The sequence below is a fragment of the Falco naumanni genome, chromosome 4, assembly GCF_017639655.2.
Source record: "Falco naumanni isolate bFalNau1 chromosome 4, bFalNau1.pat, whole genome shotgun sequence".
Lineage (NCBI taxonomy): Eukaryota > Metazoa > Chordata > Aves > Falconiformes > Falconidae > Falco > Falco naumanni.
Genome location: NC_054057.1, coordinates 21425747 through 21452771, shown reverse-complemented (window position 1 = coordinate 21452771; position 27025 = coordinate 21425747). Strand labels below are relative to the sequence as shown.

General features: G+C 43.6%; 1 protein-coding gene and 1 gene segment (V, D, J or C); both read left to right on the top strand.

Moving 5' to 3' along the window:
* Positions 1 to 2430: 2430 nt before the first annotated feature.
* Positions 2431 to 25292, top strand: LOC121087334 (immunoglobulin lambda-1 light chain). The gene is made up of 6 exons (XM_040592246.1): positions 2431 to 2724; positions 2840 to 3149; positions 14308 to 14357; positions 21579 to 21872; positions 23302 to 23373; positions 24176 to 25292. Exons 1-6 carry the CDS (start codon positions 2682 to 2684, stop codon positions 24307 to 24309), a joined length of 903 nt encoding a protein of 300 aa, XP_040448180.1. The 5' UTR covers positions 2431 to 2681; the 3' UTR covers positions 24310 to 25292.
* On the top strand, positions 8186 to 9035 carry LOC121087335. The segment is given in 2 exon segments: positions 8186 to 8274; positions 8395 to 9035. Coding segments are annotated over 2 exon segments (423 nt in total).
* Positions 25293 to 27025: the final 1733 nt, after the last annotated feature.

The following is a 27025-nucleotide window of genomic DNA, read 5'->3' as shown; positions in this document are numbered from 1 at the left end:
AGGGCGTTTGAAATCCCGCTGAGACGACCGAAAAGAGTCCCTGTGACCTGGGATGAGAAACTCCAGTCAATCTGGGAGCAGAAACGGGGAGTGTGTGACATACTTCACAGTGCTGGGAACATCGTACCTTCTGCAAGCAACCCATTTCTACTTGAAAAACAAAGAACCCTGATAGCAGTAGTATCAGTGAACTGTCGTTATAAAGCCTGTTTTTTCAGATGGCCTGGATGAGGAAGCAGCGGAGATGGGAGATAGCTGAGGGAAAGGGTTGCTCATCAGCAGGTCTTTGGACCTCAGTATTGAACTCCTTCCTAATGACAGTCTGGCTTGCCCGATTAACGCCAGCTGATATAAAAATAATTGGGCCCAGGCATCGCCTTTGGCTTGGGAAGCGCACACCATTCTGATAAGAAAATCAGAGAGTAAACCACGTGAGATGCATAGAAAGCATATTCTGAACATGGCGCTCTTGCAGGTTTAGGAACATCATAGGAACACAAAAATGAGCAATTTACTACAGATGTCCTGCAGATCTCAAATAAGTTTCAAGCACCTCCATTTCAGCTAGAGAGCTAAACGTAGGTTTTAAGCTGTTATGCGGTTTTTCATTACTGGGGTGGTCAGTAAAAGTCTGAAACACTGGGGCTTGCTCTGCACTTCTGGGTAACTCCACACACTGCCTGCAGGAACAGGGATTTCAGGTGGAAGCTACGTCACAGGATCCCGTTTGATGTTCAAGGATTAGAATGAATGGGACTAAATGATAGAAAAGCAGCCTCAGAGGTATTGCCATGGAATCAAAAATCACCCTACACTCGGTGCCAATCAACTGCCACGTCTCCGATCCTGTTGTTCAGCTTTTCACTCACTGGTGCCGAAAGAGGCCTAACCCAGCTCCCACAGGCATTGCCTACATGTCCTCCAGGCTCATCCTCAAAAACGAGTCCAATGGGGGGAAATTTGGTATCAGGACAGGCCCCACCAAATCTGCCTGCGCCCTGACAGCGTGCAAAGTAACTCCGCAAGGCTGCGCTGCCTGCTGCGGTGCCAGGCGGGATGTGCGGCGGTAGCAGCCGCGGGGGCCCTCTGCTCTCTGAACCAGACCCTGAAGTATTTGACCAGGCCTTGAGGCAGGCACGCCGTGCGGGCAGGCGGGCACCGCAGCGCTGCTGGGCCAGCGGGCGTTTTGCAGAGGCGCCACGGCCTGCGCCAGCACTTCACCGACAGAAAGGGCCTTTTCATAGCTTCGGCTCACTTGCCTCTGGGTGGGTTTACAGGACGGCAGGGTGGGCTAGCTAGAAGAGGGAAAAGCCTTTCCATTCCCACCCCGCTTCCAGCTACATCTCTGGAATAAAGCCCCGCTTACGTCATTTCTGTGGCAGAACGGAAAGATAGAAGTGAAAAGAACGGGAAGCGCCCCTCAGGACTGCAGGTCCCGGGTAAACATACCCATCTTTCTTGTCCTTCTCTGCTGGCAGAGAACTTGGGTTTGTTTTCTCTTTGTTTCCCGTTTGGAGCCAACCAAACCTTCATTTAGGTGCAAAGGCCAGTCTCTTCATCGCCTCCAGTGGGGCTGCTCAGCCAACACGGCAGCAAGCCTGCAAAAAACCAGCAACGACACAACGCACAGATATGTATTTCTGTTTTGCAAAAGGACAGACATTAGGGTTTATCTCACCCCTGTTCTGTTTGTGGCCAAACAGCCGGCAGGTGAAGTCAGAGGAGCACTGGGCTCTGATCCCCGAGGACCCATTGGGACCGGTCTCCAGTACGGGGTCTCCAGAGCATGGTGAGCACTGGGGTAGCGGCTGCATTTCACAGAAGAGTGGAAGATCGAATTCCTGTCACAACCACAACCGTAAGGCAGCAGTTCCCGGATCTATGTGATAGTCTGTGGAAAAAGAAATAACTGGCTGACATCAGAAGAAAGATAACCTTATGACAAGAGAGAAAGGGGATGTGGTTTTGTTTCCTTTCGGAGGGAACCAGCAGCAACTTGCCTGTGAAGAATGACTTTAAACTACATGGAATAATTTCCTCATTTTGCTTGCCCTAATCATCTTCATTTCAAACTAAGCCTAGGAGGGCTGTAAAGCTATTGTGTGGCTTTGAATAATACCTGGCATTAGGAGATACCACTCTGGGGGGCAGCATCTCACTTGCACAGCAATACTGCTCCTGAGCTCCCAAGTGGCTGCTCTGTGTTTCCCCTAACTTTGGAGTTCGACCTGTGTGATGAGCAGCAATTAAAGACCCCTCCCGTTCTTTAAGCTCCAAGTTCTTTCGTTTGTTTCTTTGTTTGATTTATGGGCGGTGCAACCGAGCAACAACACCTGACCCCAGGCATTGTTTAGCAGCTTTCAACTGAGTCTGCCAGCAGGGGTAAAATCTGCTTCAGACCACAAAATTACATGTTAAATGAGTTAAAGCAACTGTATTTGTATGCGCATAAGAGCGGGAAGGTGAGTTTGAGGCGCTGGTGCAAAAGCTATAATCTGACCGTTAACATTTAGCGGGGTTCAGTCATGCTGCTGTATCTCAACGTCATCCGCCTGCTGCCAGGGCAGCCTCTTGGGGTGATGCCCAAGTGAGTCATTTCCTTCCTTCAGCCGCAGCCCACCGTCCCTGCGGGACAGCCGTCTCCTTCCTCCCAGAGGCAGAGGCCAGCAACAGCCCTCGGGATGCTGCTGCTCCTGCTCCTGCTCCTGGCTGCAGCCTGGTCTCGTAAGTTCCCCATGTCACCCTGGCACCGGGAAGCAGCAGGAGGCATCCCCTACTTACATGTGAGAATGAGTAGCAGGCTAAGAATGTTTGTTCTGGTTTCTTTCCCTCTTTCTAGATGGACAAGAGCAAGTGCTTCTGAGGCAGAGCCACGTATCTGTTAGCAGAAGGCTGGCTGAAACTGCATGGATTGAGTGTGCAGCCGAGGGCATAGCTGACTTCCAGACTGCGTTTATCCATTGGTACCGACACAGACCCTCCAAAGCTCCCGAACGGATTCTGTACATCGGAACAGGACAAGCTTCTTATGATGATAACTCCTACAGGAACAAGTATTCTGCCCTGAAGAAAGGGACAAACATCTGTGCTTTCTCAATCAATGACATCAGCTTCAGTGATGAAGGTACCTACTACTGTGCCTACTGGTGGTACCACAGAACTAGCAGACCACAGGCAGCCTGTGCAGAAAGCTGCCTGTACCCTGAGCGGCCGGCTTTCTCTCAAATGCGGGGAACCACCACCGCACCCTCCTGCCTCTAAAACATCCCAACAGGTTTACGCTGAGTATGCAAGCATAAGTAACAGACACACAGAAAAGAAGCAAAATGCAGCGTCCTGCAGCTCAGCTGGCAGAATGCGCTGTGCTGGGGAAAGGGAGCACTCCTGTGGGTGATGCTTTGATGCCCGAATTATAGAGTAGCACAGACTCGTCCTTGAATAGCACAGACGCTTTCCCAAGTAGTCTGAGCCAGCAAAAAGAACCGCTGGCTTTGGAGGGAGGGAGCATCGGCAGGGAACATTTGCTCTGAAGATCCAGCCTGGCAGACTTCAGATCCAGGTCATGATGAGGATACTGGTGACACTCACCACTGGTCACTCCCATCTTGGATGGCTGTGATGACAATGACTGCTTTTAACACTGTTAACCCTGAGGACTCCTTCTTAGAGGCAAGGATCTCTTGCACTGAGCAACTCCTGGAAAGACGGTCCCAAGACAAGGTTGCAAAGACCGCTTACAGGAGGAAGCTGCAGGCTAAAGCAGGGACAGCATGGACATGGTGAGACAGCACCGCTCAGCCAGACAGCTGGCAGCAGAGCCGCAGTCAGAGTTCACTTATGTGGCAACGCCACTCACAACCCTGTGCCCCCGTGAGTGTTTCACGCAATGCGAGTGCATCACACACCCCCTCAGGACAGTCCTTTCCTCCTCCACGTTCATTACCTAAGTGCCTGCAGACCCCGGCGTCTTGTCTGAAAACATCATTGCTGCAGGTTCTTCTTGCAGCTCTAGTTTGGCCTTGGAAGACACCTTCCTTGCTGGCTTTTACACTTAAGTGGACATAATCAGGACAAAGTCTCCATCTCGGGAGCTGCCTGCTCACAGTCTGGGTCAGGTTTGTTCTCTGTAGCTATGTCTACACTGCAGGACCTGACACCAAGGGGTGTATCTGTCGCAAGGACAGCAGAATATCAGCTTTCTGTGCCGGTGGTGAGAGGACGGTTAGTTGGGTACGCTGCTGCTGACAAAGACCAAAAAGAGATCCAGAGTGAAGTCTTTCTCTTGGGCCACAAAATGAGAAATCTCTCAGGGAAGAGCATTGGAGTGTGGTGGCTGCTGCCCAAGGGACCATTTGCTGTGGAGGCTTGGCAGGGCACCTTTTCAGGGCTCTGAAATGACAGAAAGTACAAGAAAAAGCAGGCAGCAGTAAAACAGCTGGTTGGGAGTCATGCTTGCTCCAACCCGGCTTCACCTCACCGTGTCTGGGGTAGGTGGGGAAGACTGACCAGACGGCTTGGAGATGCTTCAGGTAAGATGAAGAGAGGATAGTTCACGATGAATAACCCAAGGTCTGCTACCAAAGCCGGCACTTTATTTCAGGAAGGGCTGGTGAAGCGTGATTCTGGGACAGCTGGTGCCTGAGGAGAGGACAGCATCCTTGGGAACGGATGGATTGAACAGTTTGACTTTTCATGTGTGAGCTCAGCAGTCTGAGAGGAACACAGCAGATAGACAGATAGATGAAGAAGTGTAATTTCAGACTGAGTACTTCATGTCCTTTCTACACTGTTACTGCTGTGGTTTAGCTTGTCGGTAAATGTAACGCCCTCCCTGGCAGTGAGTTGAAGAATGGCCTCTGGATGTGCCGAATGAGTCATTTCCTCCTCCCAGACGTTTGAGGCTTTCTCCACCTGAAGGGCTCCATAATATTTCTGTCTCCATTTCCAGGCTTCACGCACATGGGCAGCACGCTCCTGCTCCCAGTCCTTCTTGCAACTTCATTTTGGTCCCGTAAGCCCTTCTTTCCTCTCCCCTCTCCTTTCCCTGGGCGGAGGACACAACCCAGGCTCCAAACTTCATCCGTTTCCTCCCTTCACCCGATTTCTCTGCTTCCCCTTCCAGGTGGAGATGCACAGGCAGTGCCAGTGCAAACCCCAGCGCTGCAGAGGAAGGTGACGGGCAGCTCTGCCAGCATGTATTGCCGACTGAGCAACGAACATGTCGTGCACTGGTACCAGCACCTTCCTGGAGAGCCGCCAAAGAGGATACTTTACCTGTGGAGACAGAGAGCTACTTTTGATGACAATAGCAATAGAAGGAGATTCCAAGCTCGGAAGCATTCTACTGAGCCCCTCTTTTATCTCACAATAGATTATTTAACCCCGAGGGATTCTGGCACTTACTACTGTGCATATTGGTTTTATCAGAGCCTCACAGTGTTAACTGGGCAGAGATAAGCCCTACAAAAAGACACTTTGCGCTCTGAACTCTGCTAAAAGTTCCGATGCTTCCCTATTGCACCCCCCACCCCCCACCCCACCCCTCATGATTTTCTACAGCATGATAGGAAAAACAACACTACCTCATGACAGCTGTGAGACACAGGATCTTAACAACCATCATCTCATTTCAGCGCTCACACGCACCTGTAACATCCAGAAACTGGAGAGTCCCAGTCACTTGAGAGTAAATATATGATGAAACATTGCTCTTAAAAGGAAGGCTTAATCGTGCTGAAAGCACTCACCCGACAGTCAACATGCCCTGCCCGTGTGTGTGAATAGATGCCAGCTGTGAATTTCCCTTCTCTATATGAATCCTTGGAGCATGGAAACGTATCTCCAACCCCTCAGTCCTTCTCTTGGAAAAAAAAGATATGAATATAACAGAAGGCAAGAAGACCAGGTGATCTTGCACAGCCTCCTTCATCTTTTTCTTTTCTCTTCCTTTGCATTTCAGTCATCACAAGTTCCTACGACAGCCCAGAAACCCTGATCTTTATTGTCACAGGTTCTCGCCTGTGTCCAGGACAGAATGGAAAACCTCAGCCACAAGCTACACTCCTTGCAAGCACAGACTCTCAAGCCCTTTGGATTACTACACTGAGTCCTACACACAGGTGCTACGATCTATGAGTGGTTCTAGGGAAGCTGGCATTTGCCTGACAGCAAAGTCAGAAAACTGGAATGGTTCTGTGCCTCCTAACTCCAAGGAGTTAGGACAGAGAGTAACATGCTCAGTGTCCAGTGAGATACTCCCCTAATGCACCTGGACCTTCAAAATGAGCACAAATACTTCCATGGTGGTGGTTCTACAGTTCCACAGACTGTGGACATTGATTTGAGCAGAGAGCGCACCCACCCCGCTTCTGGAGATGCCCCTCTGCCACAGCTGCTGACAGCAGCCCTCACAGGGCGCGCGTTTCCTTTCCAGCCCTCCTTTCCCAGAAGCCTTGGCATCTCAACTGAGCTCTGAAACCAGGAGCCTGCAGCTGTAGCTTTCCTCCCGCACTCCAACCCAAAGTGGAGGCGCGTCCTCGCAGTGCAGCTGCCCCGGGTGCTGCGGGCTGATGGACCCAGCTGCTTCGGTGCAGGGCACCCCCGGCACTCGGGCATGTCACAGCCAGGGGACTGTGCTGCACACCAAAGGAGGTCCCCAGTGATATGGGGGAAAGTCTCCCACCCGCTCGGACACTGCACAGCTCCCCTCAGCCCTCCGTGCGAGGGCACGCACCCTCCGATACCAGGGTGACCTCCAGCTGAAACCTTCGCACCGCGCTACACAGCTGGAGCTGCTCTCGCTTGCAGCCCTTTCTGGGGCTCTGCCTCGAGTTGGAGAGATGGGGCCACACTCCGGCATTGATCCGTCCTTCCCCTCGTTACCTGAAAGGCAGACAGGACCGCAGCCGCCTTACCTACCGTAGCGTTCGCCAGCCTGGAGAGGCTTTTCTGCAACTCTGCCCCATCTGCATGTGCGCAGAAGACCCCTGGCTGAAGACCGCCCAAGGAGTCACCTCCTCCTCCCGCACAGCGCTTTCCCCACCTGGGCTCCCTTTCACTCTCCTCTGACTCTCAGCGAGCGACAGCAGAGCCTGACAAGCAAGCATGCTGCTGCTGACAGCCTTCCTGGCTGCAGCCGCTTGGTCCTGTGAGTCCTTCCTTATTTTCCTACCTTTCCTCACAGGCACCCATGGCTGTGCCAAAAGGCATCTTCCCAAATCCCACAACTCCAGGTACTGACATGATGTCTCCTCCTTTTTTTTCCTAGATGCATTTGCACAAGAAAATCCTGTGCAGACCCCTAGATCCATCACCAAGTCTAAAGGCAGTGTGCGCCTGGACTGTGACTTAAAAGGTGTCTATGGAGATCTTCGTGACGTCGCTGTACACTGGTACCAACAGAAGCCAAATGATGCTCCAGAGAGGATTCTCTACCACGGTAGGGCAAAAGTAGTAGATGGCGGCTTCCAAGCACACAGGTACACGGTTCAAAAGTTTCCTACCCAGAAACTGTGTATTCTCACAATAAAGGATATCACTCCAGATGATGCTGCAACCTACTATTGTGCCTACTGGTACCGTCACTGCGGTAGGATGTCAGAGATCACCAAGACAAATACTCCTTCAGCGTCTCAACCACAAACAACTTAAGAGATCCCAACTCACTTCTCCTGGTATGGATGAGCCGCCTGGCCTCAGGCGCAGCAGAAGCAGGATATGCTCGGTGCCAGCTGATGCCTCGGAAGCATCAGCTACCAAAAGCAGAGATTTTGACTGAGCAAGTCCATAGCACAATGAGAATCTCTCCCACCCGCTCGGACACTGCACAGCTCCCCTCAGCCCTCCGTGCGAGGGCACGCACCCGCCGATACCAGGGTGACCTCCAGCTGAAACCTTCTCACCCCACTACACAGCTGGAGCTGCTCTCGCTTGCAGCCCTTTCTGGGGCTCTGCCTCGAGTTGGAGAGATGGGGCCACACTCCGGCATTGAACCGTCCTTCCCCTCGTTACCTGAAAGGCAGACAGGACCGCAGCCGCCTTACCGACCGTAGCGTTCGCCAGCCTGGAGAGGCTTTTCTGCAACTCTGCCCCATCTGCATGTGCGCAGAAGACCCCTGGCTGAAGACCGCCCAAGGAGTCACCTCCTCCTCCCACACAGCGCTGTCCCCACCTGGGCTCCCTTCACTCTCCTCTGACTCTCAGCGAGCGACAGCAGAGCCTGACAAGCAAGCATGCTGCTGCTGACAGCGCTCCTGGCTGCAGCCGCTTGGTCCTGTGAGTCCTTCCTTATTTTCCTACCTTTCCTCACAGGCACCCGTGGCTGTGCCAACAGGCATCTTCCCAAATCCCACAACTCCAGGTACTGACATCATGTCTCCTCCTTTTTTTTCCTAGATGCATTTGCACAAAAAAATCCTGTGCAGACCCCTAGATCCATCACCAAGTTCCGAAAGAGTACAAGAATGACATGTGAAATTCAGATATTAGGGGCAAGTTTTGATGGCACAGTCATACACTGGTATCAACAGAAGGAGGGTAAAGCTCCAGAGAGGTTTCTGTACTTTTCAGGAGGGAAAACTCACACTGAAAGTGGATTTCAAGCGCACAGGTACATGGTTGAAAAGCTTTCTGGCCAGAACCGCTGTGTTCTTACAATAAAAGATGTCATTCCAGATGATGCTGCTACCTACTACTGCGCCTACTGGGATACTGAGTCACTCACCATGACAGAAAGTCAAAGATCCTCAAGGCAAAAACCCTCCCTCGGCATGTGAACCACAGGGTTGCAACTGTGCCACTGCCTTGATCTCCTCACTCCATCTGGTCTCAGCTGCAGACAGACCTTGTGCTGCTACCCAGCAAGAGCAGATAACCCTGCACCCCTGCACAACCGTCCCTTCAAAGCCTGGGCCATCACCAGCACTCTGGTCTTCAAACACACAGCTACTATTTCCAGGGCAAAGGAAGCCTCCGCTGCCTTAAGAATTAGCACACAAATATTGGAAACTCACCCGCACCTTCGTTGCTCCCTGCACAGCCACGGCAGAAGTCTGGTTGCCCCCGAGGGCAGCAAACGTTGCACTGACTTTCCAGTGCAGCCACGGTTCTCCCCAAGGAAAGAGAAGGCAGAAGAAGAAAGACAACGTGCTGAGGAAAGAACCTTCGTGATATGAACGACAGGCTTGCCGCTGCCTGGCATGTCTAGGAAAAGTCCCCCACTGTACTCATCTTTGCTCTACGTGTCGGCAGCAGTAAGGCCCTGGACATACCTAACTGGCACATCACCAAATCCCACACGGACTGATTTGAACCAGAGATTTACAGTCCCTTGCCTACCGCAGCTGGTGATGTGCTGCCTGTAACCATCCCCTTCTTTCATTTCATGGGAAGGCAGAGAGGATACAGAGGGGGGCTGGGAAGGAAGGAAGATTTGCTGAAACCGTCAACTCTGACAGACGGACTTCAGATGTGCAGTGAGCCAGCCTGTGGCCCTGGGCACAGCAAGCATTTCGCAGGAGAGCCAGAGAGGAACACTTCTGGCTTGTGCCTTTAGTTTCAGCACGCAAGTGCGCAGGGATTTCACAGAACCCTGTTGGCATCCTCAGGGCTCGTCAGCCGTGTGAGACAGAGCGCTCAGCCAGGAACCGCTGCTCTCTCGTGCTGCCTTTGTTCATAGGATCGCACGGCATTTTTCCAAAGGGATTCCTGAGTCCAGTGAATCACCCTTATTTGTTGTTGCCTTCTGCCCTCCACGAACAGTGGCTTCCAGCACCCATCGGTTCTGCAGGCAACATTGATGGCTTTCTCAAGAAACCTTCCCGTGTGGTCCTGCCACGGCGTCAGAGAGCTTCCTGAAGCAGAACTCATACTCAGCGGAGCATGTGGCATCTCTATGCCCATTCTGTGAGAGTAAAATTGATGCGGACCACAAAGAGACCCGTCCCCCATGGTTTCACCACCGCTCACACCCTCGGGATGTCTCACAGGGGAGCAGCACTGCCTGAGCTTCACAACAGCCCTCCATGGTCCGTCCACAGAGCAAAGCCCCATGCAGGGGACAGTCTCCTCCTTCCTTCCCCTTCTCGCTGAGTCCCCCACCCTCACATCTCCCCGTGAGAGCTCAGGGGACGTGTTCCTCTGCCTTCATGCACAGTGTCACCAGCTGCCACCCAAAGGAGACCCCACCTCCCGCCGCACGGCATTGCTGACTCTGCACCAGCGCTGCTTTCCTTCTCCTCTGACTCTCAGTGAGCGACAGCAGAGCCTGACAAGCAAGCATGCTGCTGCTCACAGCGCTCCTGGCTGCAGCCGCTTGGTCCTGTGAGTCCTTCCTTATTTTCCTGCCTTTCCTCACAGGCACCCGTGGCTGTGCCAACAGGCATCTTCCTAAATCCCACAACTCCAGATGATGACATCATGTCTCCTCCTTTTTTTTCCTAGATGCATTTGCACAAGAAATTCCCGTGCAGAGCCCTAGATCCATCACCAAGTCTAAAGACAGCGTGCGCCTGGACTGTGACTTAAAAGGTGTCTATGGAGATCTTCGTGACACCATCGTACATTGGTATCAACAGAAGCCAAATGATGCTCCAAAGAGGATTGTCTACCACCCAGGGAGAACAGTAGTAGATGACGGCTTCCAAGCACAGAAGTACATGATTAAAAAAATTTCTAGCCAGAAATTGTGTATTCTCACAATAAACAAAGTCACTCCAGCCGACACTGCAACCTACTATTGCGCCTACTGGTACCGTCACTGTGGTAGGATGTCAGAGATCACCAAGACAAATACTCCTTCAGCGTCTCAACCACAAACAACTTAAGAGATCCCAACTCACTTCTCCTGGTATGGATGAGCCGCCTGGCCTCAGGCGCAGCAGAAGCAGGATATGCTCGGTGCCAGCTGAGGCCTCAGAAGCATCAGCTACCAAAAGCAGAGATTTTGACTGAGCAAATGCAGAGTGCAAAGAGAACGGTGAAGGTCCAAGAGCTAACCCATCCTCTCCATTCCAGCTTCTCCTCCCTTTCACTCAAGCATGGCAACAAACTTGTGCAAGTATTTATTTAATGCAATGGGGTATTTTTCCATATTGTTGTTGCTGGAAATGGGTCAGTACGTTGTACTAAAGCTTTTCAAAGTATTTGGCCTTAGAAAGAAAACTGAAATACAGAGCTTTAGCCTGAAGATTCGTAAAATTTTAAGTGAAGGAAAAGGAGTGTTATTTTTGCTTACAAGACAGTAGCTGGTCGTAGAGGAAGATTTTTTATGTATTCCTCCCAACATCTGTGGTGGGCATTTTCATTCTTTTTTTTTTATCTGTATCATTCCTTTTCCCATCTTCTTGCTTATTACTGCCTGTGTTTCACTGGTGTTGCATCTGAAAATATGTAGACTGAGTTACCAAAGCTAGTACCAAAGAAAAGAGCTTTCAATAGATCAGAACAACTATTCATACTTATGCCTCATATGCAATGCATCTATGCATCCTTCCTATCTACTGCCTCAAGGTATATGCTGATCCTCCTGCCTGAGAAATTAATCCATAGATGTTTTTTCCTCTACTATCAAGCCTCTCCTTGATACCTATCTTTACTCTGGTAACCTGATACTTTCCTCACTTTGTTCATTTAAGTGTAACTCTTTATTATAGTTTGGTGCCGTAATAGATATAATATTATAATATATATATTATATATGTAAATATAAAAATAAATAAAAAATGTAAGAATACTAGTCTGTTGGGATGAAAAGGTGGCACAACGATTTTAAATATGTATTTGGCCTCCAAATGGCTATAGGTCAGTTTTGGCCTCTTCATACCTGCAAGCCCAGATCACAGAGGGGAGTTAGACAAGCTGTCAGCAACATGCAGTGTTTCACTTTGCTTCTTCTAATGACACCTCCCAGTTACTCACTGTCATGACTATAATACAACAGTCCCAGCAAATTTGCTGGCCTCCTCCATCATGTGTCTAAGGACGTATCAGGAAAAGCACCGCTCAGCACTGCTCTCTGCCTGCATCCCTCCTGTGTGGCTTTGTGGGTACAGTAACAGTGCTCCTGCAGGAACCTTCAGAGCAGATCATTTCTTGTTACACCTACTTCAACCTTCATCCTCAGGCTAGCTTCTCTCTCTAGCCACAGACTGTAATTTCTTCACATAGCTTTGCAGTTGGTACACCACACAAGATCCTAGAAGTACTCTGTTTCTTTTAAATGACAAACTAAGCAGGCAGGCTGTTTGATCAACACTAGCAGTGACTCCCCTGATGTTATCTTGGGCTGTTTCATAAGAAACCCACGAACAAAGGAAAAGCCTCCTTTTCTCATCAGCTAGTATGCAAACAGCTGTTGTTGCAGAGCCTGGAGTGATTCCGGGGGATGATCAGACAACAACCACATACTGGGGGCAGAATACGAAACCTGCAGCACATGGACACCTTTGCAATGCTTATGGTGCTGGTTCTTCCTCCTTTCCCTCTGCGGAATTGTATTAGGACAACTAACGATTAACTCCAAGCTAGTAGTACTTGATGTCACAATTGCACGTGAAAGGGGTTAGACAGCTTTGGGAAAGAGCAGGGTAGTCACCTGAAGGTGCGTGTTTATTAACATGCACAAATCTGCATGTTAAACATGTTAAGCAAAACCAGACCTATTTGTATGTCTAAAATTGAAGATAAACTTTCACCTGTTTCTTAGGCGTTCAGTAAAGGGGTTATCTAACAAATACACAATACTTCAGGAAACAGATTTATTTGCTCTGAGGGACATTACATATCACCTGAACCAAGGAGATGCAAGTTTGAAATTCCAGACATCCTCCCAGCAGCCACAGACCAGGCCTTCATGCAGTCTCCTGGAGCTGATTGGGAAAAAAATCCAAGATTTTCTTCAGCAATGGCATAGCAAGAGAGCACGTTAGTTATTGTAAAGTCAAAACCTAGTGTGGCCCACCTGGATCAAATACTTTGGCACAGGAACGAAGCTAATTATCTCTGGTAAGTACCATTACTATTGATCTGATTTTCACAGTTATTCAGGTTCTCAGATATTTAAGAATGAGAGACTGTAGGAAAATTAATTTCTGCCTGATAAATCATGTTTTGTCTGTGAACTGTGCATGGTGCCGCAGATGGGCAACAAATATATTGACCTCATGAATACAGAGATTGCCTCTAGAATGATTACTGAGTACTTATTAAGGATGGAGGAATGGAAAAATGAGGAAAGGTAAAAATTGAAATATTGGGATGGATTCTTTCCTGTTCTGGGAAAGAAAAGTGAACTGCTTGAAATTTTACTCTCAGAACTGCAAGTGAGAAATGCAAAAAGTTTTGTATTGATAGAGATGGTTCAGTCTAAGTTGATTGGGAAGGAAATTGCCTGGGATGTAATAAATTGCTAGTTCCTGGCCCTATTGAAAGTAACTTTACTTTTGCATTCGTATTATTCTTAGTTGTGGCAAAGCTATGCAATCAATAGGATGAATGCAGCTTTCAGTATAAAGCGTATAGCAATGCCTACAGTATGTTGCTCAGAAAATACATTATATTGTCAACATGACTACAATTAAGACAAAATGTAAAAAGCAGAGGAGCGTTACAGAGGAATTTAAAATGCTATCCATGCCTCTGACCACAAATGTTCCCTGCTGAAGTCTGCAATTAAACTGTGCCTGTGTATTAAGGCAGCTGCTTTTACCAAAAAGACAACAGTGTAACCACTTACCAAAGGCATGAACTTAGTTATGGGCATCAGTAAGTTCTGTTTAGACTTTGCATTTAAAATATAGGCTTCAGAATATAAGTCTGATGAAACTCCTGTTAAGGTACTTTCATACAAAAAGTAATTCACAAGACAGGACACTTTGGGGGGAAAAAATGTTTACCTGTGTGTTTAAAACAACAAATAACGAGTAAACTTTCTTATTTTCCTCTGGGAATCATATTATGACCACATTTCTTCTTAGAACAGCAAAAAGAGGTTACTTCAGAGAAAACCTAGCAGAGCAGAGGAAACAGATCTTTGTTAGAGAAATCCCAGAGCTAAAAGGATTAGAACATGGTTATAAAATAAGCACGGCACTGCTTTCTTCTCGGAAAAAGCTGTGTTTAAAAACCTTAACTTTTTACTCAGTATAAAAATGGAAGTATTTCTCAAAATGGCACTCTAGTCAATGTGAAAAATCCAGCTGTTGCACTGGGGAGGATTTACCAACAGCTTCTAAAGCAGACAGTCTTTTTCTGTAGTCTGTGCAAGTGAAGTGCAGTGCAGGGGATATTACTAAGCATTATCAGACCGTGGGATGCTGATGTCAAAGTATTTGGAAGTGGAACTAAACTTATTGTTTCAAGTAAGTACAAAATGTAAAACTTAACTACTTCTGAAATGTTTTTCAATACAGCTAGATACTGGCTGTGTGAAGTGCTCTGCTATTTCAGCTCCTGCTAGTTTTAACCCTTCAGAATGCTTTACAGGATTTTCCTCTTAGAACAAAACATAATTGTTTTGTATTTATGAATGAAATGGGGGAATCACAACAGCTACTGCAGCACAGACCTATAACTAATCCCATTATTACAATTTTATTTTTAAAGACCAATTTAAATATGGCAAAGATAGCATTTGGAGAACTGAAAGATGCTATTGTCTTTAAATATCATATTCTTTGTGATAATTCTGATTCATTTGGAAAAAAAAGTGTCAAACCTTTGGGTTACTCAGATTCTTCGAAAAGGAATGTTTTCCCTTAGGACTAGGTCTGACTATACCAAATGAGAGGAGTTATCTGAGATATGCCCAGAACTGTCTGAAGATAAGCACAGCTGAAAGGCTGCTCTCTCTTCCTTTCTTTTGCAGAAAAATCTTTATTATTGTCAGTTATTACTAAGGAAGAATGCCAAACTCAAAATATTTTGACATACTTACCAAAATAATTTTGCTTCTAGTAAACTTCAGGTGCTTTGATACTTGCCTGTGTTTTAGCTCAGTTAAGCGCCTGAGATAAAAACAGTTTGCTTAATTTTGACCATCTGAAAATGGTGCAGCTGGTTAGTGGAGGTTAGATTTCAACTCATCCAGGGTTTTGCTTCATGTTCCTGAAAACAAAAATATTGGCCGGGGGTCTTGTGCTGCTCAGATCTCAGCATCATGTTCACCAGTTCTAAGTCTCAATTTATGAGGGTGTATAAGGAGCAAACTACTTGGTCAGTATCTGATCAAACAGATCCTTTGCTGGTGCTGTCCCTCTCCAGAAAGCGGACGGAGCCATGGTGCTCTATCTGCACTGTCCATTTAAACTTTCAAAAGACTAAAATTAGTTCAGATGAATCCTGTCCACTTAACAACATACATGCCCTTAAATATCTCCACACCTTTAATTTTTTAACATTTTTTTTTTTAATTTAGCTTAGGCAACTGCTCCGTCTCTACTTTTCTAGGGTCAAAAAATTGATTATACGGCAAATCTGATTTTCTTTAAAGAATACTATTTACCCATATAAAGCTAACTGAGCTGCACTGTTACTGCAAAGGCTTTACTCAGTGTGATTACTACTACAAGGTGTTTGGCACGGGTACAAAAGTCATTGTGTCAGGTAAGTTACATGCTTTTTTCCATACCGTAAGGTATAAGTGGTCATACAGATGACCCTTTGGGGTGGTCATATAGATGAGTGATATAGTGTCCCAGAGGGTACTGAGCCTGGTGAGAGCCTCAGTCGGCACCATCCTTGTGCAGGATTCTCCTCCCTAACTTGCCATTCCTACAACGAGCTTTGTTGTATTTGTAATGCAGTGGTTTAGAATCGCAAACATTTCTGAGAAGGAGCTATTTTGAGCCACTTTTGATCATAGTCCTCTTTGGAAATGTGGTGGAAAATGGCCTGTAGTAGTTTCCATAGCCATTGTTCTTTCCTCCAGCTGTACTGAAGGAATAAGCAAGGAATTAAACAGCTGTGGATTAAGCATACAAAAAAAAAGAGAGAATCTCTTCCCAATGCACATACAAAGAAAAATATGCAATGGCCATTGCCAAAATCTTTTTTTAATTAAACTAGTAAATGTGAAATAACTTGTCTGTAATAATTTTTGTCACGTACACATAACTTTGGCAAGTAGAAATCAATTAGTACCTCCAAATGCTCTTCTTATTCCTTAATAACATTAATATGAAGAACTGATTATTATTTTTTTTGCCTTTCCTGAGAGACATTTATTTTAATGGGAAGTGGAGGTCAAAAATCTTCTTTTTCCCATTAAATGTGCTTTAAATGCCATAATCCTAGAGTAAACAACTACACGAACACAAGGAAGAGGAACTATTGCTACAAAATGTTTTAAGCTTGATTAAACACATAAACTTATATTAGCATATTAGGGAAAGATTGTTTTTAATTATTTATGTCAGAAAGACTAAGTAAATCATAACTATAATTCAACAGGAACATCCATGTCAGGATAAGTGTGTTGGTTTTTGTGAAAATTTTTACCTTGCTAATCAGGTAGTTGCCGTGATTTTAGTATCTACAGTTTAAAATAAATTCTTTTAAAGCAGCACTCTAATTTTAATAATATAGGATTTTCTCTTTATGTGGCCAAGGCTTCTGACCAATTAATAGAATAAAAGAATGAGAAAAGGCTGTAGTTACCTCATGCTTAAGAGCTGGCATTTCATCACAGCTTGTCTTTTCAGAGGTGGCTATCTAACACTAACTCAGTAAGTTACTCGTAATGGAAAGAAATGGAGAAAATCAGGACTTAAGATAAGTGACCTTAATTCAACTGAATCATCAGGATCTGAGCTTGAGCAAAATCTTTTCCCAGATCTATAATTAAAGAGTCAACTATGCAAAAAAGCAAACTCCCATCAACTTGTAATTAACTTGATTTTGTTCTTGTTGGCCTCTTTTAATTAGTTCTGACCAAAAGAAAGTTGCTCAAGACTTACAAAATTTCAGATAACAGAAAGGCTGGAATTTGAGACTGGTTTGGTGTCATATTGTGAGTATTGTGGTATGATTTAGGTGTTTCATTGAAGCTAAGCATCTAGGGTCATTTTATGGTAAATGGAAAGACATTGGCAATTACCAAGGTGGAAATTATTCTATCTTAGTAGCAGTCTCTAAACGGGACAGGATGAACTAGCGGCTAGAAGCATCTCCCTCTGCCTCTCCATTTAGATTTGATAATCCAAGAGCATAATATCAAACTAGACAATTAAATTTTAGCCTACCAAAATTAGTCAGCGTAATTTATTAAGCTTTGAAAAGCTAAAAGAAACATCTAACCTAGTCATGAGGCTTTGCAGAATACAATGTCACTGGTACAGGAGCTACATCATGGTCTTCTGAACACACACAACTCTCCTGGAACAAATAAATAATTTCAGAAATTAGTTTAATCCTGCATCCCTGGGAGGACTGATGCACAAAGAAGACAAAGTTAATCCCTAAATTAATGTTAGAGAACCCTAACAGTGTTAGCAATTTTATTTCTGGTACAACAGAATTTGGTCCACACCTTCATTTCAATGATAAGTCTCCAAAATTAAAGAAACTCATAAGGTTATCTTTTGGAAAGTAGATAGCCTTATGCTTAAGTCATCTTTGTTTTTAAACAACGAGTATGAAATACTTCAAAGAATCACTACGCTGTTTTAGGGGGAATGAAATGCAGAAGATTGGTCTAGAGTAGTCAGATCATTTAAAGTGGAAGCTTTTTAACAAAAATACATGTCTGAATTAATGTGTTTTCTCACAATGCATAAACACTGCACCACTCAGCCAGACCAACCTTTAAACCCTGTCCATCTAGTTGCTCAAATTCAGCAGTAGTGATTTACACAGGAATTTAAAAACAGTGCTGTAAGGAGATGAACACCTAAAATCTCTCTGCTGCCTTTAAAAAAATAGTCTTAAGCAGTACCTTCTGTATAACAAAAGTCAGTTTTGAAAACTGTATCTAGTCTTCACTTGCAGTTAAGCATAGACAAAAACAGTTGCCCATGAGCACTGCCTATGCACGCACGGCAGAATTCCATGTTTAACTGAAATGGATTCTGAAATTTACTATCTACTTTTATAATAATGCATTGGAGCAGGCTGCCCAGAGATGTGGTGAATTCACTATCCCTGGAAGTGTTCAAAAAATGTGTAGATGCAGTGCTTAGACACATGGTTCAGCTGTGGGCTTGGCAGTCCTGGGTTAACAGTTGGACTTGATGATCTTACAGGTCTTTTCCAACCTAAATGATTCCATGAATATCAAAATGCTTTCTTTGTGTGGACAAAATCTGGATGATTTGGACTCCTCCTAATAATATAAGGTTTAATCCAGTGAGGCAAATAAAAATGGAGATTACCTACAGTTAGCTTGTGGAAGCAGCTCACTTTTCATTTAAAATATATTCACACTGAGCACATTTCACAAAGCACATCACCTATGACAACCCTGGTATGGATAGATATGCTATTTGGATATAGAAATATAATCTAGATATAACATGCTCTTCTGCTTCAGTTTAGTTTTGTTTCCTCCTTTCCAGATGTGTTAATTCAAACATTTAAACAAATCTAGTATTAAAAGAACAACATTGCCAACCTTTGCAGTCCAGAGTATTTTGTGATTCCATTTTCCTGTCTTTATCAAGATCTCCACCTGGCAAATACACAGAATGTCTTCAAAAATATGCCAACAATAAATATCTGTTGCCTTTTTCCCCCCCCCAAAAGAAAAAAAAAACCAACACAAAATTAGCATTAGCTTTTAAAAAATTATTTAGATAGAGCAGATGTTCAGATCCTAAAGCTGTGGCCCAGGAAGATCAGCTTGAACCGGTGCAGTGCTAGGTTCTTGTTATAGGATATATATTCATATACAAATGTACATGAACATACATATAAACACATTCTTTACCATGTTGTCAAGGTGATAACCTTTACTGTTCCTCATGTTTTCCATAGAAATCTCAGGGGATGATGAAGGAGTCTCAGTCTAGAAAATTACAGATCTCAGGTGCACAGGATCTGCTTAAATATTTCTGTGATTTTGAAGGTCCATTAGGGCTCCATCCCCCATTTTGTCAGTATTTCAAATCCTGAGATTCTGCGTACATGCAAGCTTATTTATTTAAACCTCAAAAACGAACATAAGTGAAATCCCTTGCATGAGCAAACACAGGTTCATGCATACGCCTTTTTGTAAAGGAAGTTTTAATCATAGAAATCAGTGTCAAAAGAAACAGCTGCATTTCTAATAAGAAAATGAGGCTAGGCTGGGATGCAGGAGGAGGTTTTATGAACATTGAGACTAGATGGGCTTTTACAAAGGGCTTGTATACAGTGCTATTCTAACATGATCTTTGGAACTGGCACAAAGCTTATTGTTTCTGGTAAGTTTTTTAATATCTATAAAAATATTATTTTATTATTCCGATAATCCAGCATCTAGATGAAAGGGAATGTGATATGCTACTTTAGAATTATAATGCAGGTTAAAATAGAGATTTAAAAGTATAATACAGAAAAGTGATGTGGACGCTGCCGTAGCAGAATTAATTTCTTTAGCACCCAAGTGCTTGCATAGAAGAGGTCAGGATGAACTATAGGACTTCACATAAACCATAAATTGCTGAAATGTAACTTACTTTGGATACTCAGGGGTACACCAGGTCATTGCCTTGTGCAAAGCGTACTGCCAAGAGCAGCAGGTTCAGGGTAACCCAGGAACGCGGCTGTAGATCGCCCGTTGGCCTCAGAGCAGGGGGAACAGAGGTGCTACACAGGAAAACATTGTGAGTGCCAACAAGTCACCTAAACCACGGCTGAACCTCTGCATCTCTCTGTCTGGTCAAGGGGAAGATCCTTCCCCATGGATTTGTCTTAACAAAGCTGACTTATTCCAGCCAAGAGTAACTGAGCTCTCCTGGATGCACTGCAGCACCGGTTATCTGCAGGCAGACAATAAATAATCAGATGATTAAAATGCAGGGGGAAATCCTGGGTAGTGAACAGTCCTGATCCCACACCCATTTAAGTGGGTAACAGTGACCTCAACATGCAGAGGATTAGGACCAAAATGAGCAGAAGCCCCTCCACTAGGCTTGAGAGAAGTCATGACCGTTCAGTCATAGCCTTTCATTAATTCAGTTAAATAGCGGTCTAGCATGCATATATTTTTAAATCGGGTCGTCAAAAATAGTCAGCATCCCAGAAAAAAATATTTTTTTCTAGGAAAAAATATCTAGAGGAAATATGGTAGCTCAATCAATGCCCTGGACAACAACAGCTTTGGTTTGTTTTGATATTTAACATTTGTTGCATTTTTTCCTCTACGCAAAAAATCACAAAATTAATATCAGCTTAAAAAAATTATTTAAATAAAGCAGATGTTCATTAATTAGCAGTGGGGAGTTATACTGGGGGCATAAAACTGCAAAGATTTGGAAAGTAGGTGGCCTACCTTTAACAAACTACAGACAAAATCTTCATGCAGTTGTTTTTGCATAACCGGTATAGAGCAATATTGAATTCCTCTTACCAAAGAAATGAACAAAGCTCTTTCAGGAACTACTACGACTACTTAGTAATTGCCAAAGACTTGTGCAGACAAATAGGCGCTCTGACAGCAGCGCTGCTTGGAAGGCTCTGGGATATAGGCTTTCACGTAGTTGCCTCAAGTCTTCTATCTCCGTTTCAAGGGAGATTATTAGTATTTTCAACAATACTTCAGTTTCTTAACATTTCTAAAAAATAACCTTTAAAACATTTTGAGTAGGTTTCTAAGTTTTAATTAACCAAAGTTAAATTTATTTTTCTAATTAAATACTCAAAAAATCTTTTGTGAGATACTTTTTAATCTACTCTAGCATTACAGAGCAGACCTAGTCTACTCTAGCCTTCCTCTATCAAATGTGCTGCTTGACAAGAAGCAGGAATGAAGCAGTCTAGATGTTAGTGTTCACTAAACAATTTAGGACTTAGATAATGTTTCCCCATGCACATGGTACAGGATTAAAGCTTAGATCAAACCTTCTTCAGATTGTAGAAGACTATATTATCTAAACTAAAATGAGTTTAGAATATTTGAATTGAGCCTTACCTTCCGATTTTGAGCTTGATTTTCTGTACCATATTCATAAAAGCTTCTATTCGTTTTAGTTCTCTACAGAACAACATTTTTAAAAGTAAGGTTGAAAGTAATATTTTCTATTTCCAGGTATTCTAAATAGTATTGTAACTGGGTTTGACTGAAAAGTAAAACTTGCCATCTGGGCTTTAATACAAAGTGTGTTTGAATGCCAGGTGCATCCAGCTTGCCAAATACTTTTTTACTTCAAGGACGGAAACAGCTGTAACTCATCCATCCCATTACCTAAAATTCCTTCCATACATGAAACAATTCTATTCCCATACCAAGTATTCCATAACAAATTAGAGAGCTAAAACATTTATTAATAAGACATTTAGGTTGTTTCTCTTAAAATTCGTATTTTGTGGCTGTGTATTTATTTGCTCTGTGCTACTGATCTTCCAACACTTTTTGTTAATTTTTTTTCTTCCAATAACCAATCCAGACAAAGGAAGCTCCCCACCAGAAAACTCTGAAATCCTGCAGAAGACCCATGAAAATCAGATAACATATGTTTGCCTTATTGAGAAATTCTACCCAGAAGTTATTCGGGTGACATGGACCGATGAAGAAAATAAGGAGATAACAGACAATGTAGTAAAAGGAGACACTTGGAAGCCCGCAGAAGGGGATGAATACTCAGTCGGCAGCTGGTTAACTGTACCAGCGGAGAACAAACACAAGAACTATTACTGCAAATACGAACACGAAAGCCAACAGCATTCACTGATGACACGAGGTATATACTACATGTTAAAAATAATGTTAAAAATAGATGTCACTTTCTCTTTGCAACACAATTATAGAAATAATGCTTTCTATTACTCTTCATGAAACCACCTGTGCTCCTTGGCACAACAGTAGCTAAAAAACTATCACATTTTTCCCAGGGAAGACGAACACCCCTTTGTAATAGGAAAAGAGCAGTTCTTGATCATCATCGGGGGTTACCTAGCGTAGCTCCACAAGGTCTGCACTGAGCCGCGTCGGTTACTTTCTAGTCTACAGAAGTTTCTGAAAACGGTATTACCTCTCTGTTACCCATGGCTTACAGGTCTAAGTCCCCCTGATACCCCCCGACATTAGTCATAGCGATAAAAAAAAAAACCCTAAGGATTTAAAAATGAGGTTGCTGGGGATGTAGAGCAAAGTTTAAATATATTACTTAACCATAGTCAGCAATAGTAAGGCAATAACTATGTATGAAAATAAGACATATCATTTAATTGTGGAAAGATTGACTATGCAAAGCAAAATCTGAAAAACAGTGCCATTTTAAAGAAAAAGTAACCCATCATCAATGAAAATTGTTTAAATCACAGTAAAATCTTTAAGAAAAGCTGCCTATATTGGTTTAAATTAATCTTTTCTGAGCACCTACCTCTGTTCAACTTACTATAAATTAATGTAACTCCAGTAAGTGACAGCATGGCCACAAAATAACCATTACATTTCAACCTTCAAAGTATATTCTGACATAAATATGCTTTAAGTTTAATTAGGTGGAGGATGCATTTAGGGATGTAGTACCAATGCCTTTAAGCCTATGTATTAACGCATGCAAACAGTGTAACCAAGAACAAACACAAATTTGCTGCTTGAAGCAGAACAAGTGCTTATTTTAGAGAACCACCACCACCAAAATATCACATTCCCAACAGGGAACCTTAGATCGTACTCTCTTCAAGATTACTCTTTAGTGTTGAGCAACCATTCAAGTAACAGACTAACTGGGGTCCCTTCCAATGTAAATTATTCTGCCTTTTCAACAACAGTACATTATGAAGGCAGACTCCAGCTACCTCAGTGACAAGATCAGGTGGTCAAATTAATTGCAACTCCAAATAAAAGTGACTCTGCCATGTGACAGCCTAATAGAGACATTCCTGAAAGGGCAAAGGCAAACCTCCCACTTCGGGCAACAAATACCCAGTCACTTCTCTATAAGCATTTCCCCACTTCGAATTCTCTCTGCAAATGAATCCTACTTGTATTCTCTGCTCTGCAGACAGATCTTAAACATCTTTGTTTTGTTGTTTAATATTAACTTTCCATTTCACTGTTGCTGTACTGCCTCTTCCCCCCCCCCCCCCCCCCCCCCCCCATTTCTAAATTCATGTTTGTTAAAATGAAAGAAAAGCTTAACTGGGGCAATCTTTTTCCACTAGATTCTAAAAAAAATGCACTTCAGGACGAGGACTGCAGCACACATCCTGGAAACGGCACTGTTTTTATTAGAGGTAATTGAAAAGTATTAAACCGTGGGAAAGCGAGGCACATCATGCAAGAGTTAGAGATTGCTACATATGCTCAAAACATCATGAAAATTATCTAAATAGCGTACAGGAAATCTTTTAAGTCTGGAGTCTGTAATTTAAAAATGCTTCAGTGCTACTCTGAATTCACTTCTGTTGTGGATTACAAGGGCCTCTCCTACCTTTATTAGGTAGCATTATTAGGAGCTTTATTAGGATGCTACAGAAGCTGTTCAGCTACTAGATTATTAGCCCACATTAAGCATCACTTTTAGAAAGATCTGAAGTAGTTAAATGCTCAACACTTCAGCTGATGCTCCATCAGCCTAGCAATTGCCCAGCACTTAGGACAAAGAAATTTTCTTTTAGCTTGAAGAGGGATTTAGGAAAGATCATGAGCACTTATGCTCAAAAAATCCCTCACAAAAGGATTCAGGTAAACATGGTGCTACCAGTAATCCATGCTGGAAGTGCTACAATTATGTTCTTGCCTTTGCAGAGAATAACAAGCCAGTGGCATGGAGGCAGAAATCCACTTGGTCTAGAGCTTATTAGCAGTGCAAACCCACTGCTAATAAACAGTGGGTTTATATAAATTTATATATATTGTTTTTATAAAAAAAAGAAACAAGGGACAGTCAGATATCATATGTATTTACCCACTGTCTACTGGAATTAATGCAATTGCAGCAGTAAACAGACTACACAGTCCCAGTTCTACCTGTCATTTAGGAGGGTGTACAGTATTGACATCAAACCAGACTTTTTTGTCTTATGTTTGTTCCAGATCACTTGTTCCACAGGACAGCGTATTTAGTGTACATCGTCCTTCTGCTGAAAAGCTCCATGTACTACGTCATCGTCCTCCTCTTCATGTACAGAATGTGGGCTCCAACCAAGCAACAAGGAAAGAAAGCATAAATGGTCCGTCTTCAATTTGCTTTGCTATATACTTATCCATACAGACTCTCCTGCTTTCAGTGTTAGGTGTAACAACAACAAAAAAAATACCAAAATAGTTTGCTGGCATTAGTGCATAGGGCTTGTTTTGCTTTACTGCTAGTGTTTTTATATCAGTCTGGTTTTCATAATTTTTCTGAGTATTGAACTGAGGTGGGCAAAAGGAGTAAGGCTACATACCTTGGATTTTAATCCAAAGTCTATATAGCAAAATGAGGAAGGTGTTCATGTTAAAAGTAGTTACGCATGCAGAAGTTTAGAGGTGTAATGGGGCTTTTGACATATAAAGCACAGATGCATTTTGTCACTGCGCTTAAGGCTTAATTAGGAGCATTCCTGTGCTGTAAATGCACAGGTATTTGTTCATTTTTACTTTCAATGATTTATTGCAACTCTCATGTATTCACCAAATCAGGATTTAAATATTCTGGAGTGATGTGTGCTGTAACAGTCAATTAAACACAATTTTAAAAGTGAATGTAATATTTTTGAAATAAGAATTGAGACACACATAAAAACTCTCAAGTTCACATGTACAAAAATGGAACAAATCCAGCAGGCCCCCCCACCAGCACTGTGACACAGACTGAAAACCTGCACATTGTGAGGAAAGAAAATAATTGTAATGATCATGAACATCATCTTGTTTAGAGATACCTTTTTAAGCTGAGCAAAACCTTAAATCTGGCAATTTGACAGAGAAAGTGTTTTCACAACAGACAAGAAGTTCTCAGGTTTGGGACTCCGAACTCTTTTATCTCCAAGTTCAAGGAATCAGTTCCTTTCAGGTTTCTGTGAAAAAGTTGGTAGTAGACTTATTGGGGTAAAGCATTTGCTCAGTATGGGGCAAAACACTGCCGTAAGAATGGAAATAAGTGCCTGCAGCATTTATGTTCACTGTACCTGTGATGATGTAGAGGGCAATAAAAGCTTTCCTCCAGGTGCATTTGTGAGGCCAGTGTTTTTCTCCAGCATTCCCACCGAGATGTACTAAGATGGCTAGAAAGCCTGACTCATTCCTCTGTTCCTATAAATTCCTCAGGAAACCAAAGATCCTTAAAATTGTCAGTTTTCTGCTTGTCAATGTATTAAACAGGAACACTTTTGCACAGAACATAGGAGCTAGCTTGTTACATCTTTTCTGTTGAAGAACTAAGCCCAGTCGGGGGAAATGCAGTGCCGTTACTACAGGGCTGCCTTCTAAGGCTCACGCCATTGCAAGGGAAGGAGAACATAGTCATGCTCAGTTCTGACAACCACAGCAACTTTACTAACAGCAGATCTTACCAGCTATTTTACAATCTGCATATTGAAGCCAATGCAACTAATTGCTGCCTTCAATGTCATGCTGCTCTTCAATGTGAAGAAAGATGTAATGTCTAGTGTTCAGCCAAACTCTGAGAAACAGCTGATAGCCCATGCTATTACTTAAGGATCAGTTCCAATAAAAGTGAAATAAAACAGATACAAAGGTATTTTTGGAATGCAGTTACTGTAGATTTTAGTAGAATCGTTGATACTACTGTCCCGGTCTCCCCTGCCTTTATCCCTGCTAGAGAAACACTTGGTTGCATTAAGAAGCCAAGATCTCTTTCACTAAAATGATCCCCAAATCCACTTGTCGTGTCTCATACGTGAAACTGAAAGATGCTGTCCATGCAGCGCAGGAAAACAGAGGGGAAACACAGCTTTTAAAGATTTTTGCACAAACCCCACTGCCTGCATGCAACCCAGAACCCTGCTGAACATGGCTACTGCCTCACAGTTTCTGGGGTTTCTCAAGTACATGGCTGCAGGTTTTACCTCTGCAACAGCTCACGTGTCCCTCAAGTTTTATACAGACATATACTGCTCATACAAAGTTTTTAATTCTTATTTATTTAGCCCAAAGTAGAGGACAAGTGGATTTTTAAGGCTTCTGGGTGCTGGGATGTTTGTTTGCGGGAAGGTTTGGTTATTTAGTGGAAAAACCCTGTAAACTGAACCAGTCACAACTGGTTCAGAGGAGGTAGGCTGTGATGAGAAGGGGTGATAAGCTGAGGACAGTTAGACCACAGCCGTCCTGCCTTTCACCACAGTATACTTCTAAGCCATTTCCTTCTAATGCAAATATAAAGTGATAAAAACCACATGCCTAAGTTACATGCAAATAACACAGTGAAATTCGCTGTTGACTACGCATATTGGTCTAACTGCATGCTTGTGATATGTACATGTAGGGGTTATTGCTACTCAAAAACATGGGTGCTGCAGGATGTCTGCAGGACTTGCAGTTTTATTTATCAGGAGTGCAAGTCAGAGTTTGATTGTTACCTATTAAGTGTAAAGTTCTGTTGTCAGGACTTTGTCAACACTTGAAAGACATGTCTTCAAGCAATATGTCTTGCCACAACTCATTTCCAGTGATTTCAAGCTTCTACAATTATAAGCATTACAGCTGCTCTACTCCTGATACAGAGCTGCAGAATTAATGCAATACTACGAAAATGGTCACAGGCAATCTGGTGCTTCCAACGAAAATAAGACAGAATGGGATCAACTTTTGCCGTGAAAGCACAAAGTAGTAATGGGCACAATGCATTCTTTATCTTGCTAGAATAATTTTGTGTCCTATACTGTACAACAACTTACATGCTTGAGAACATTGATAACTCAGCTACCAAAATAACCTGCAACA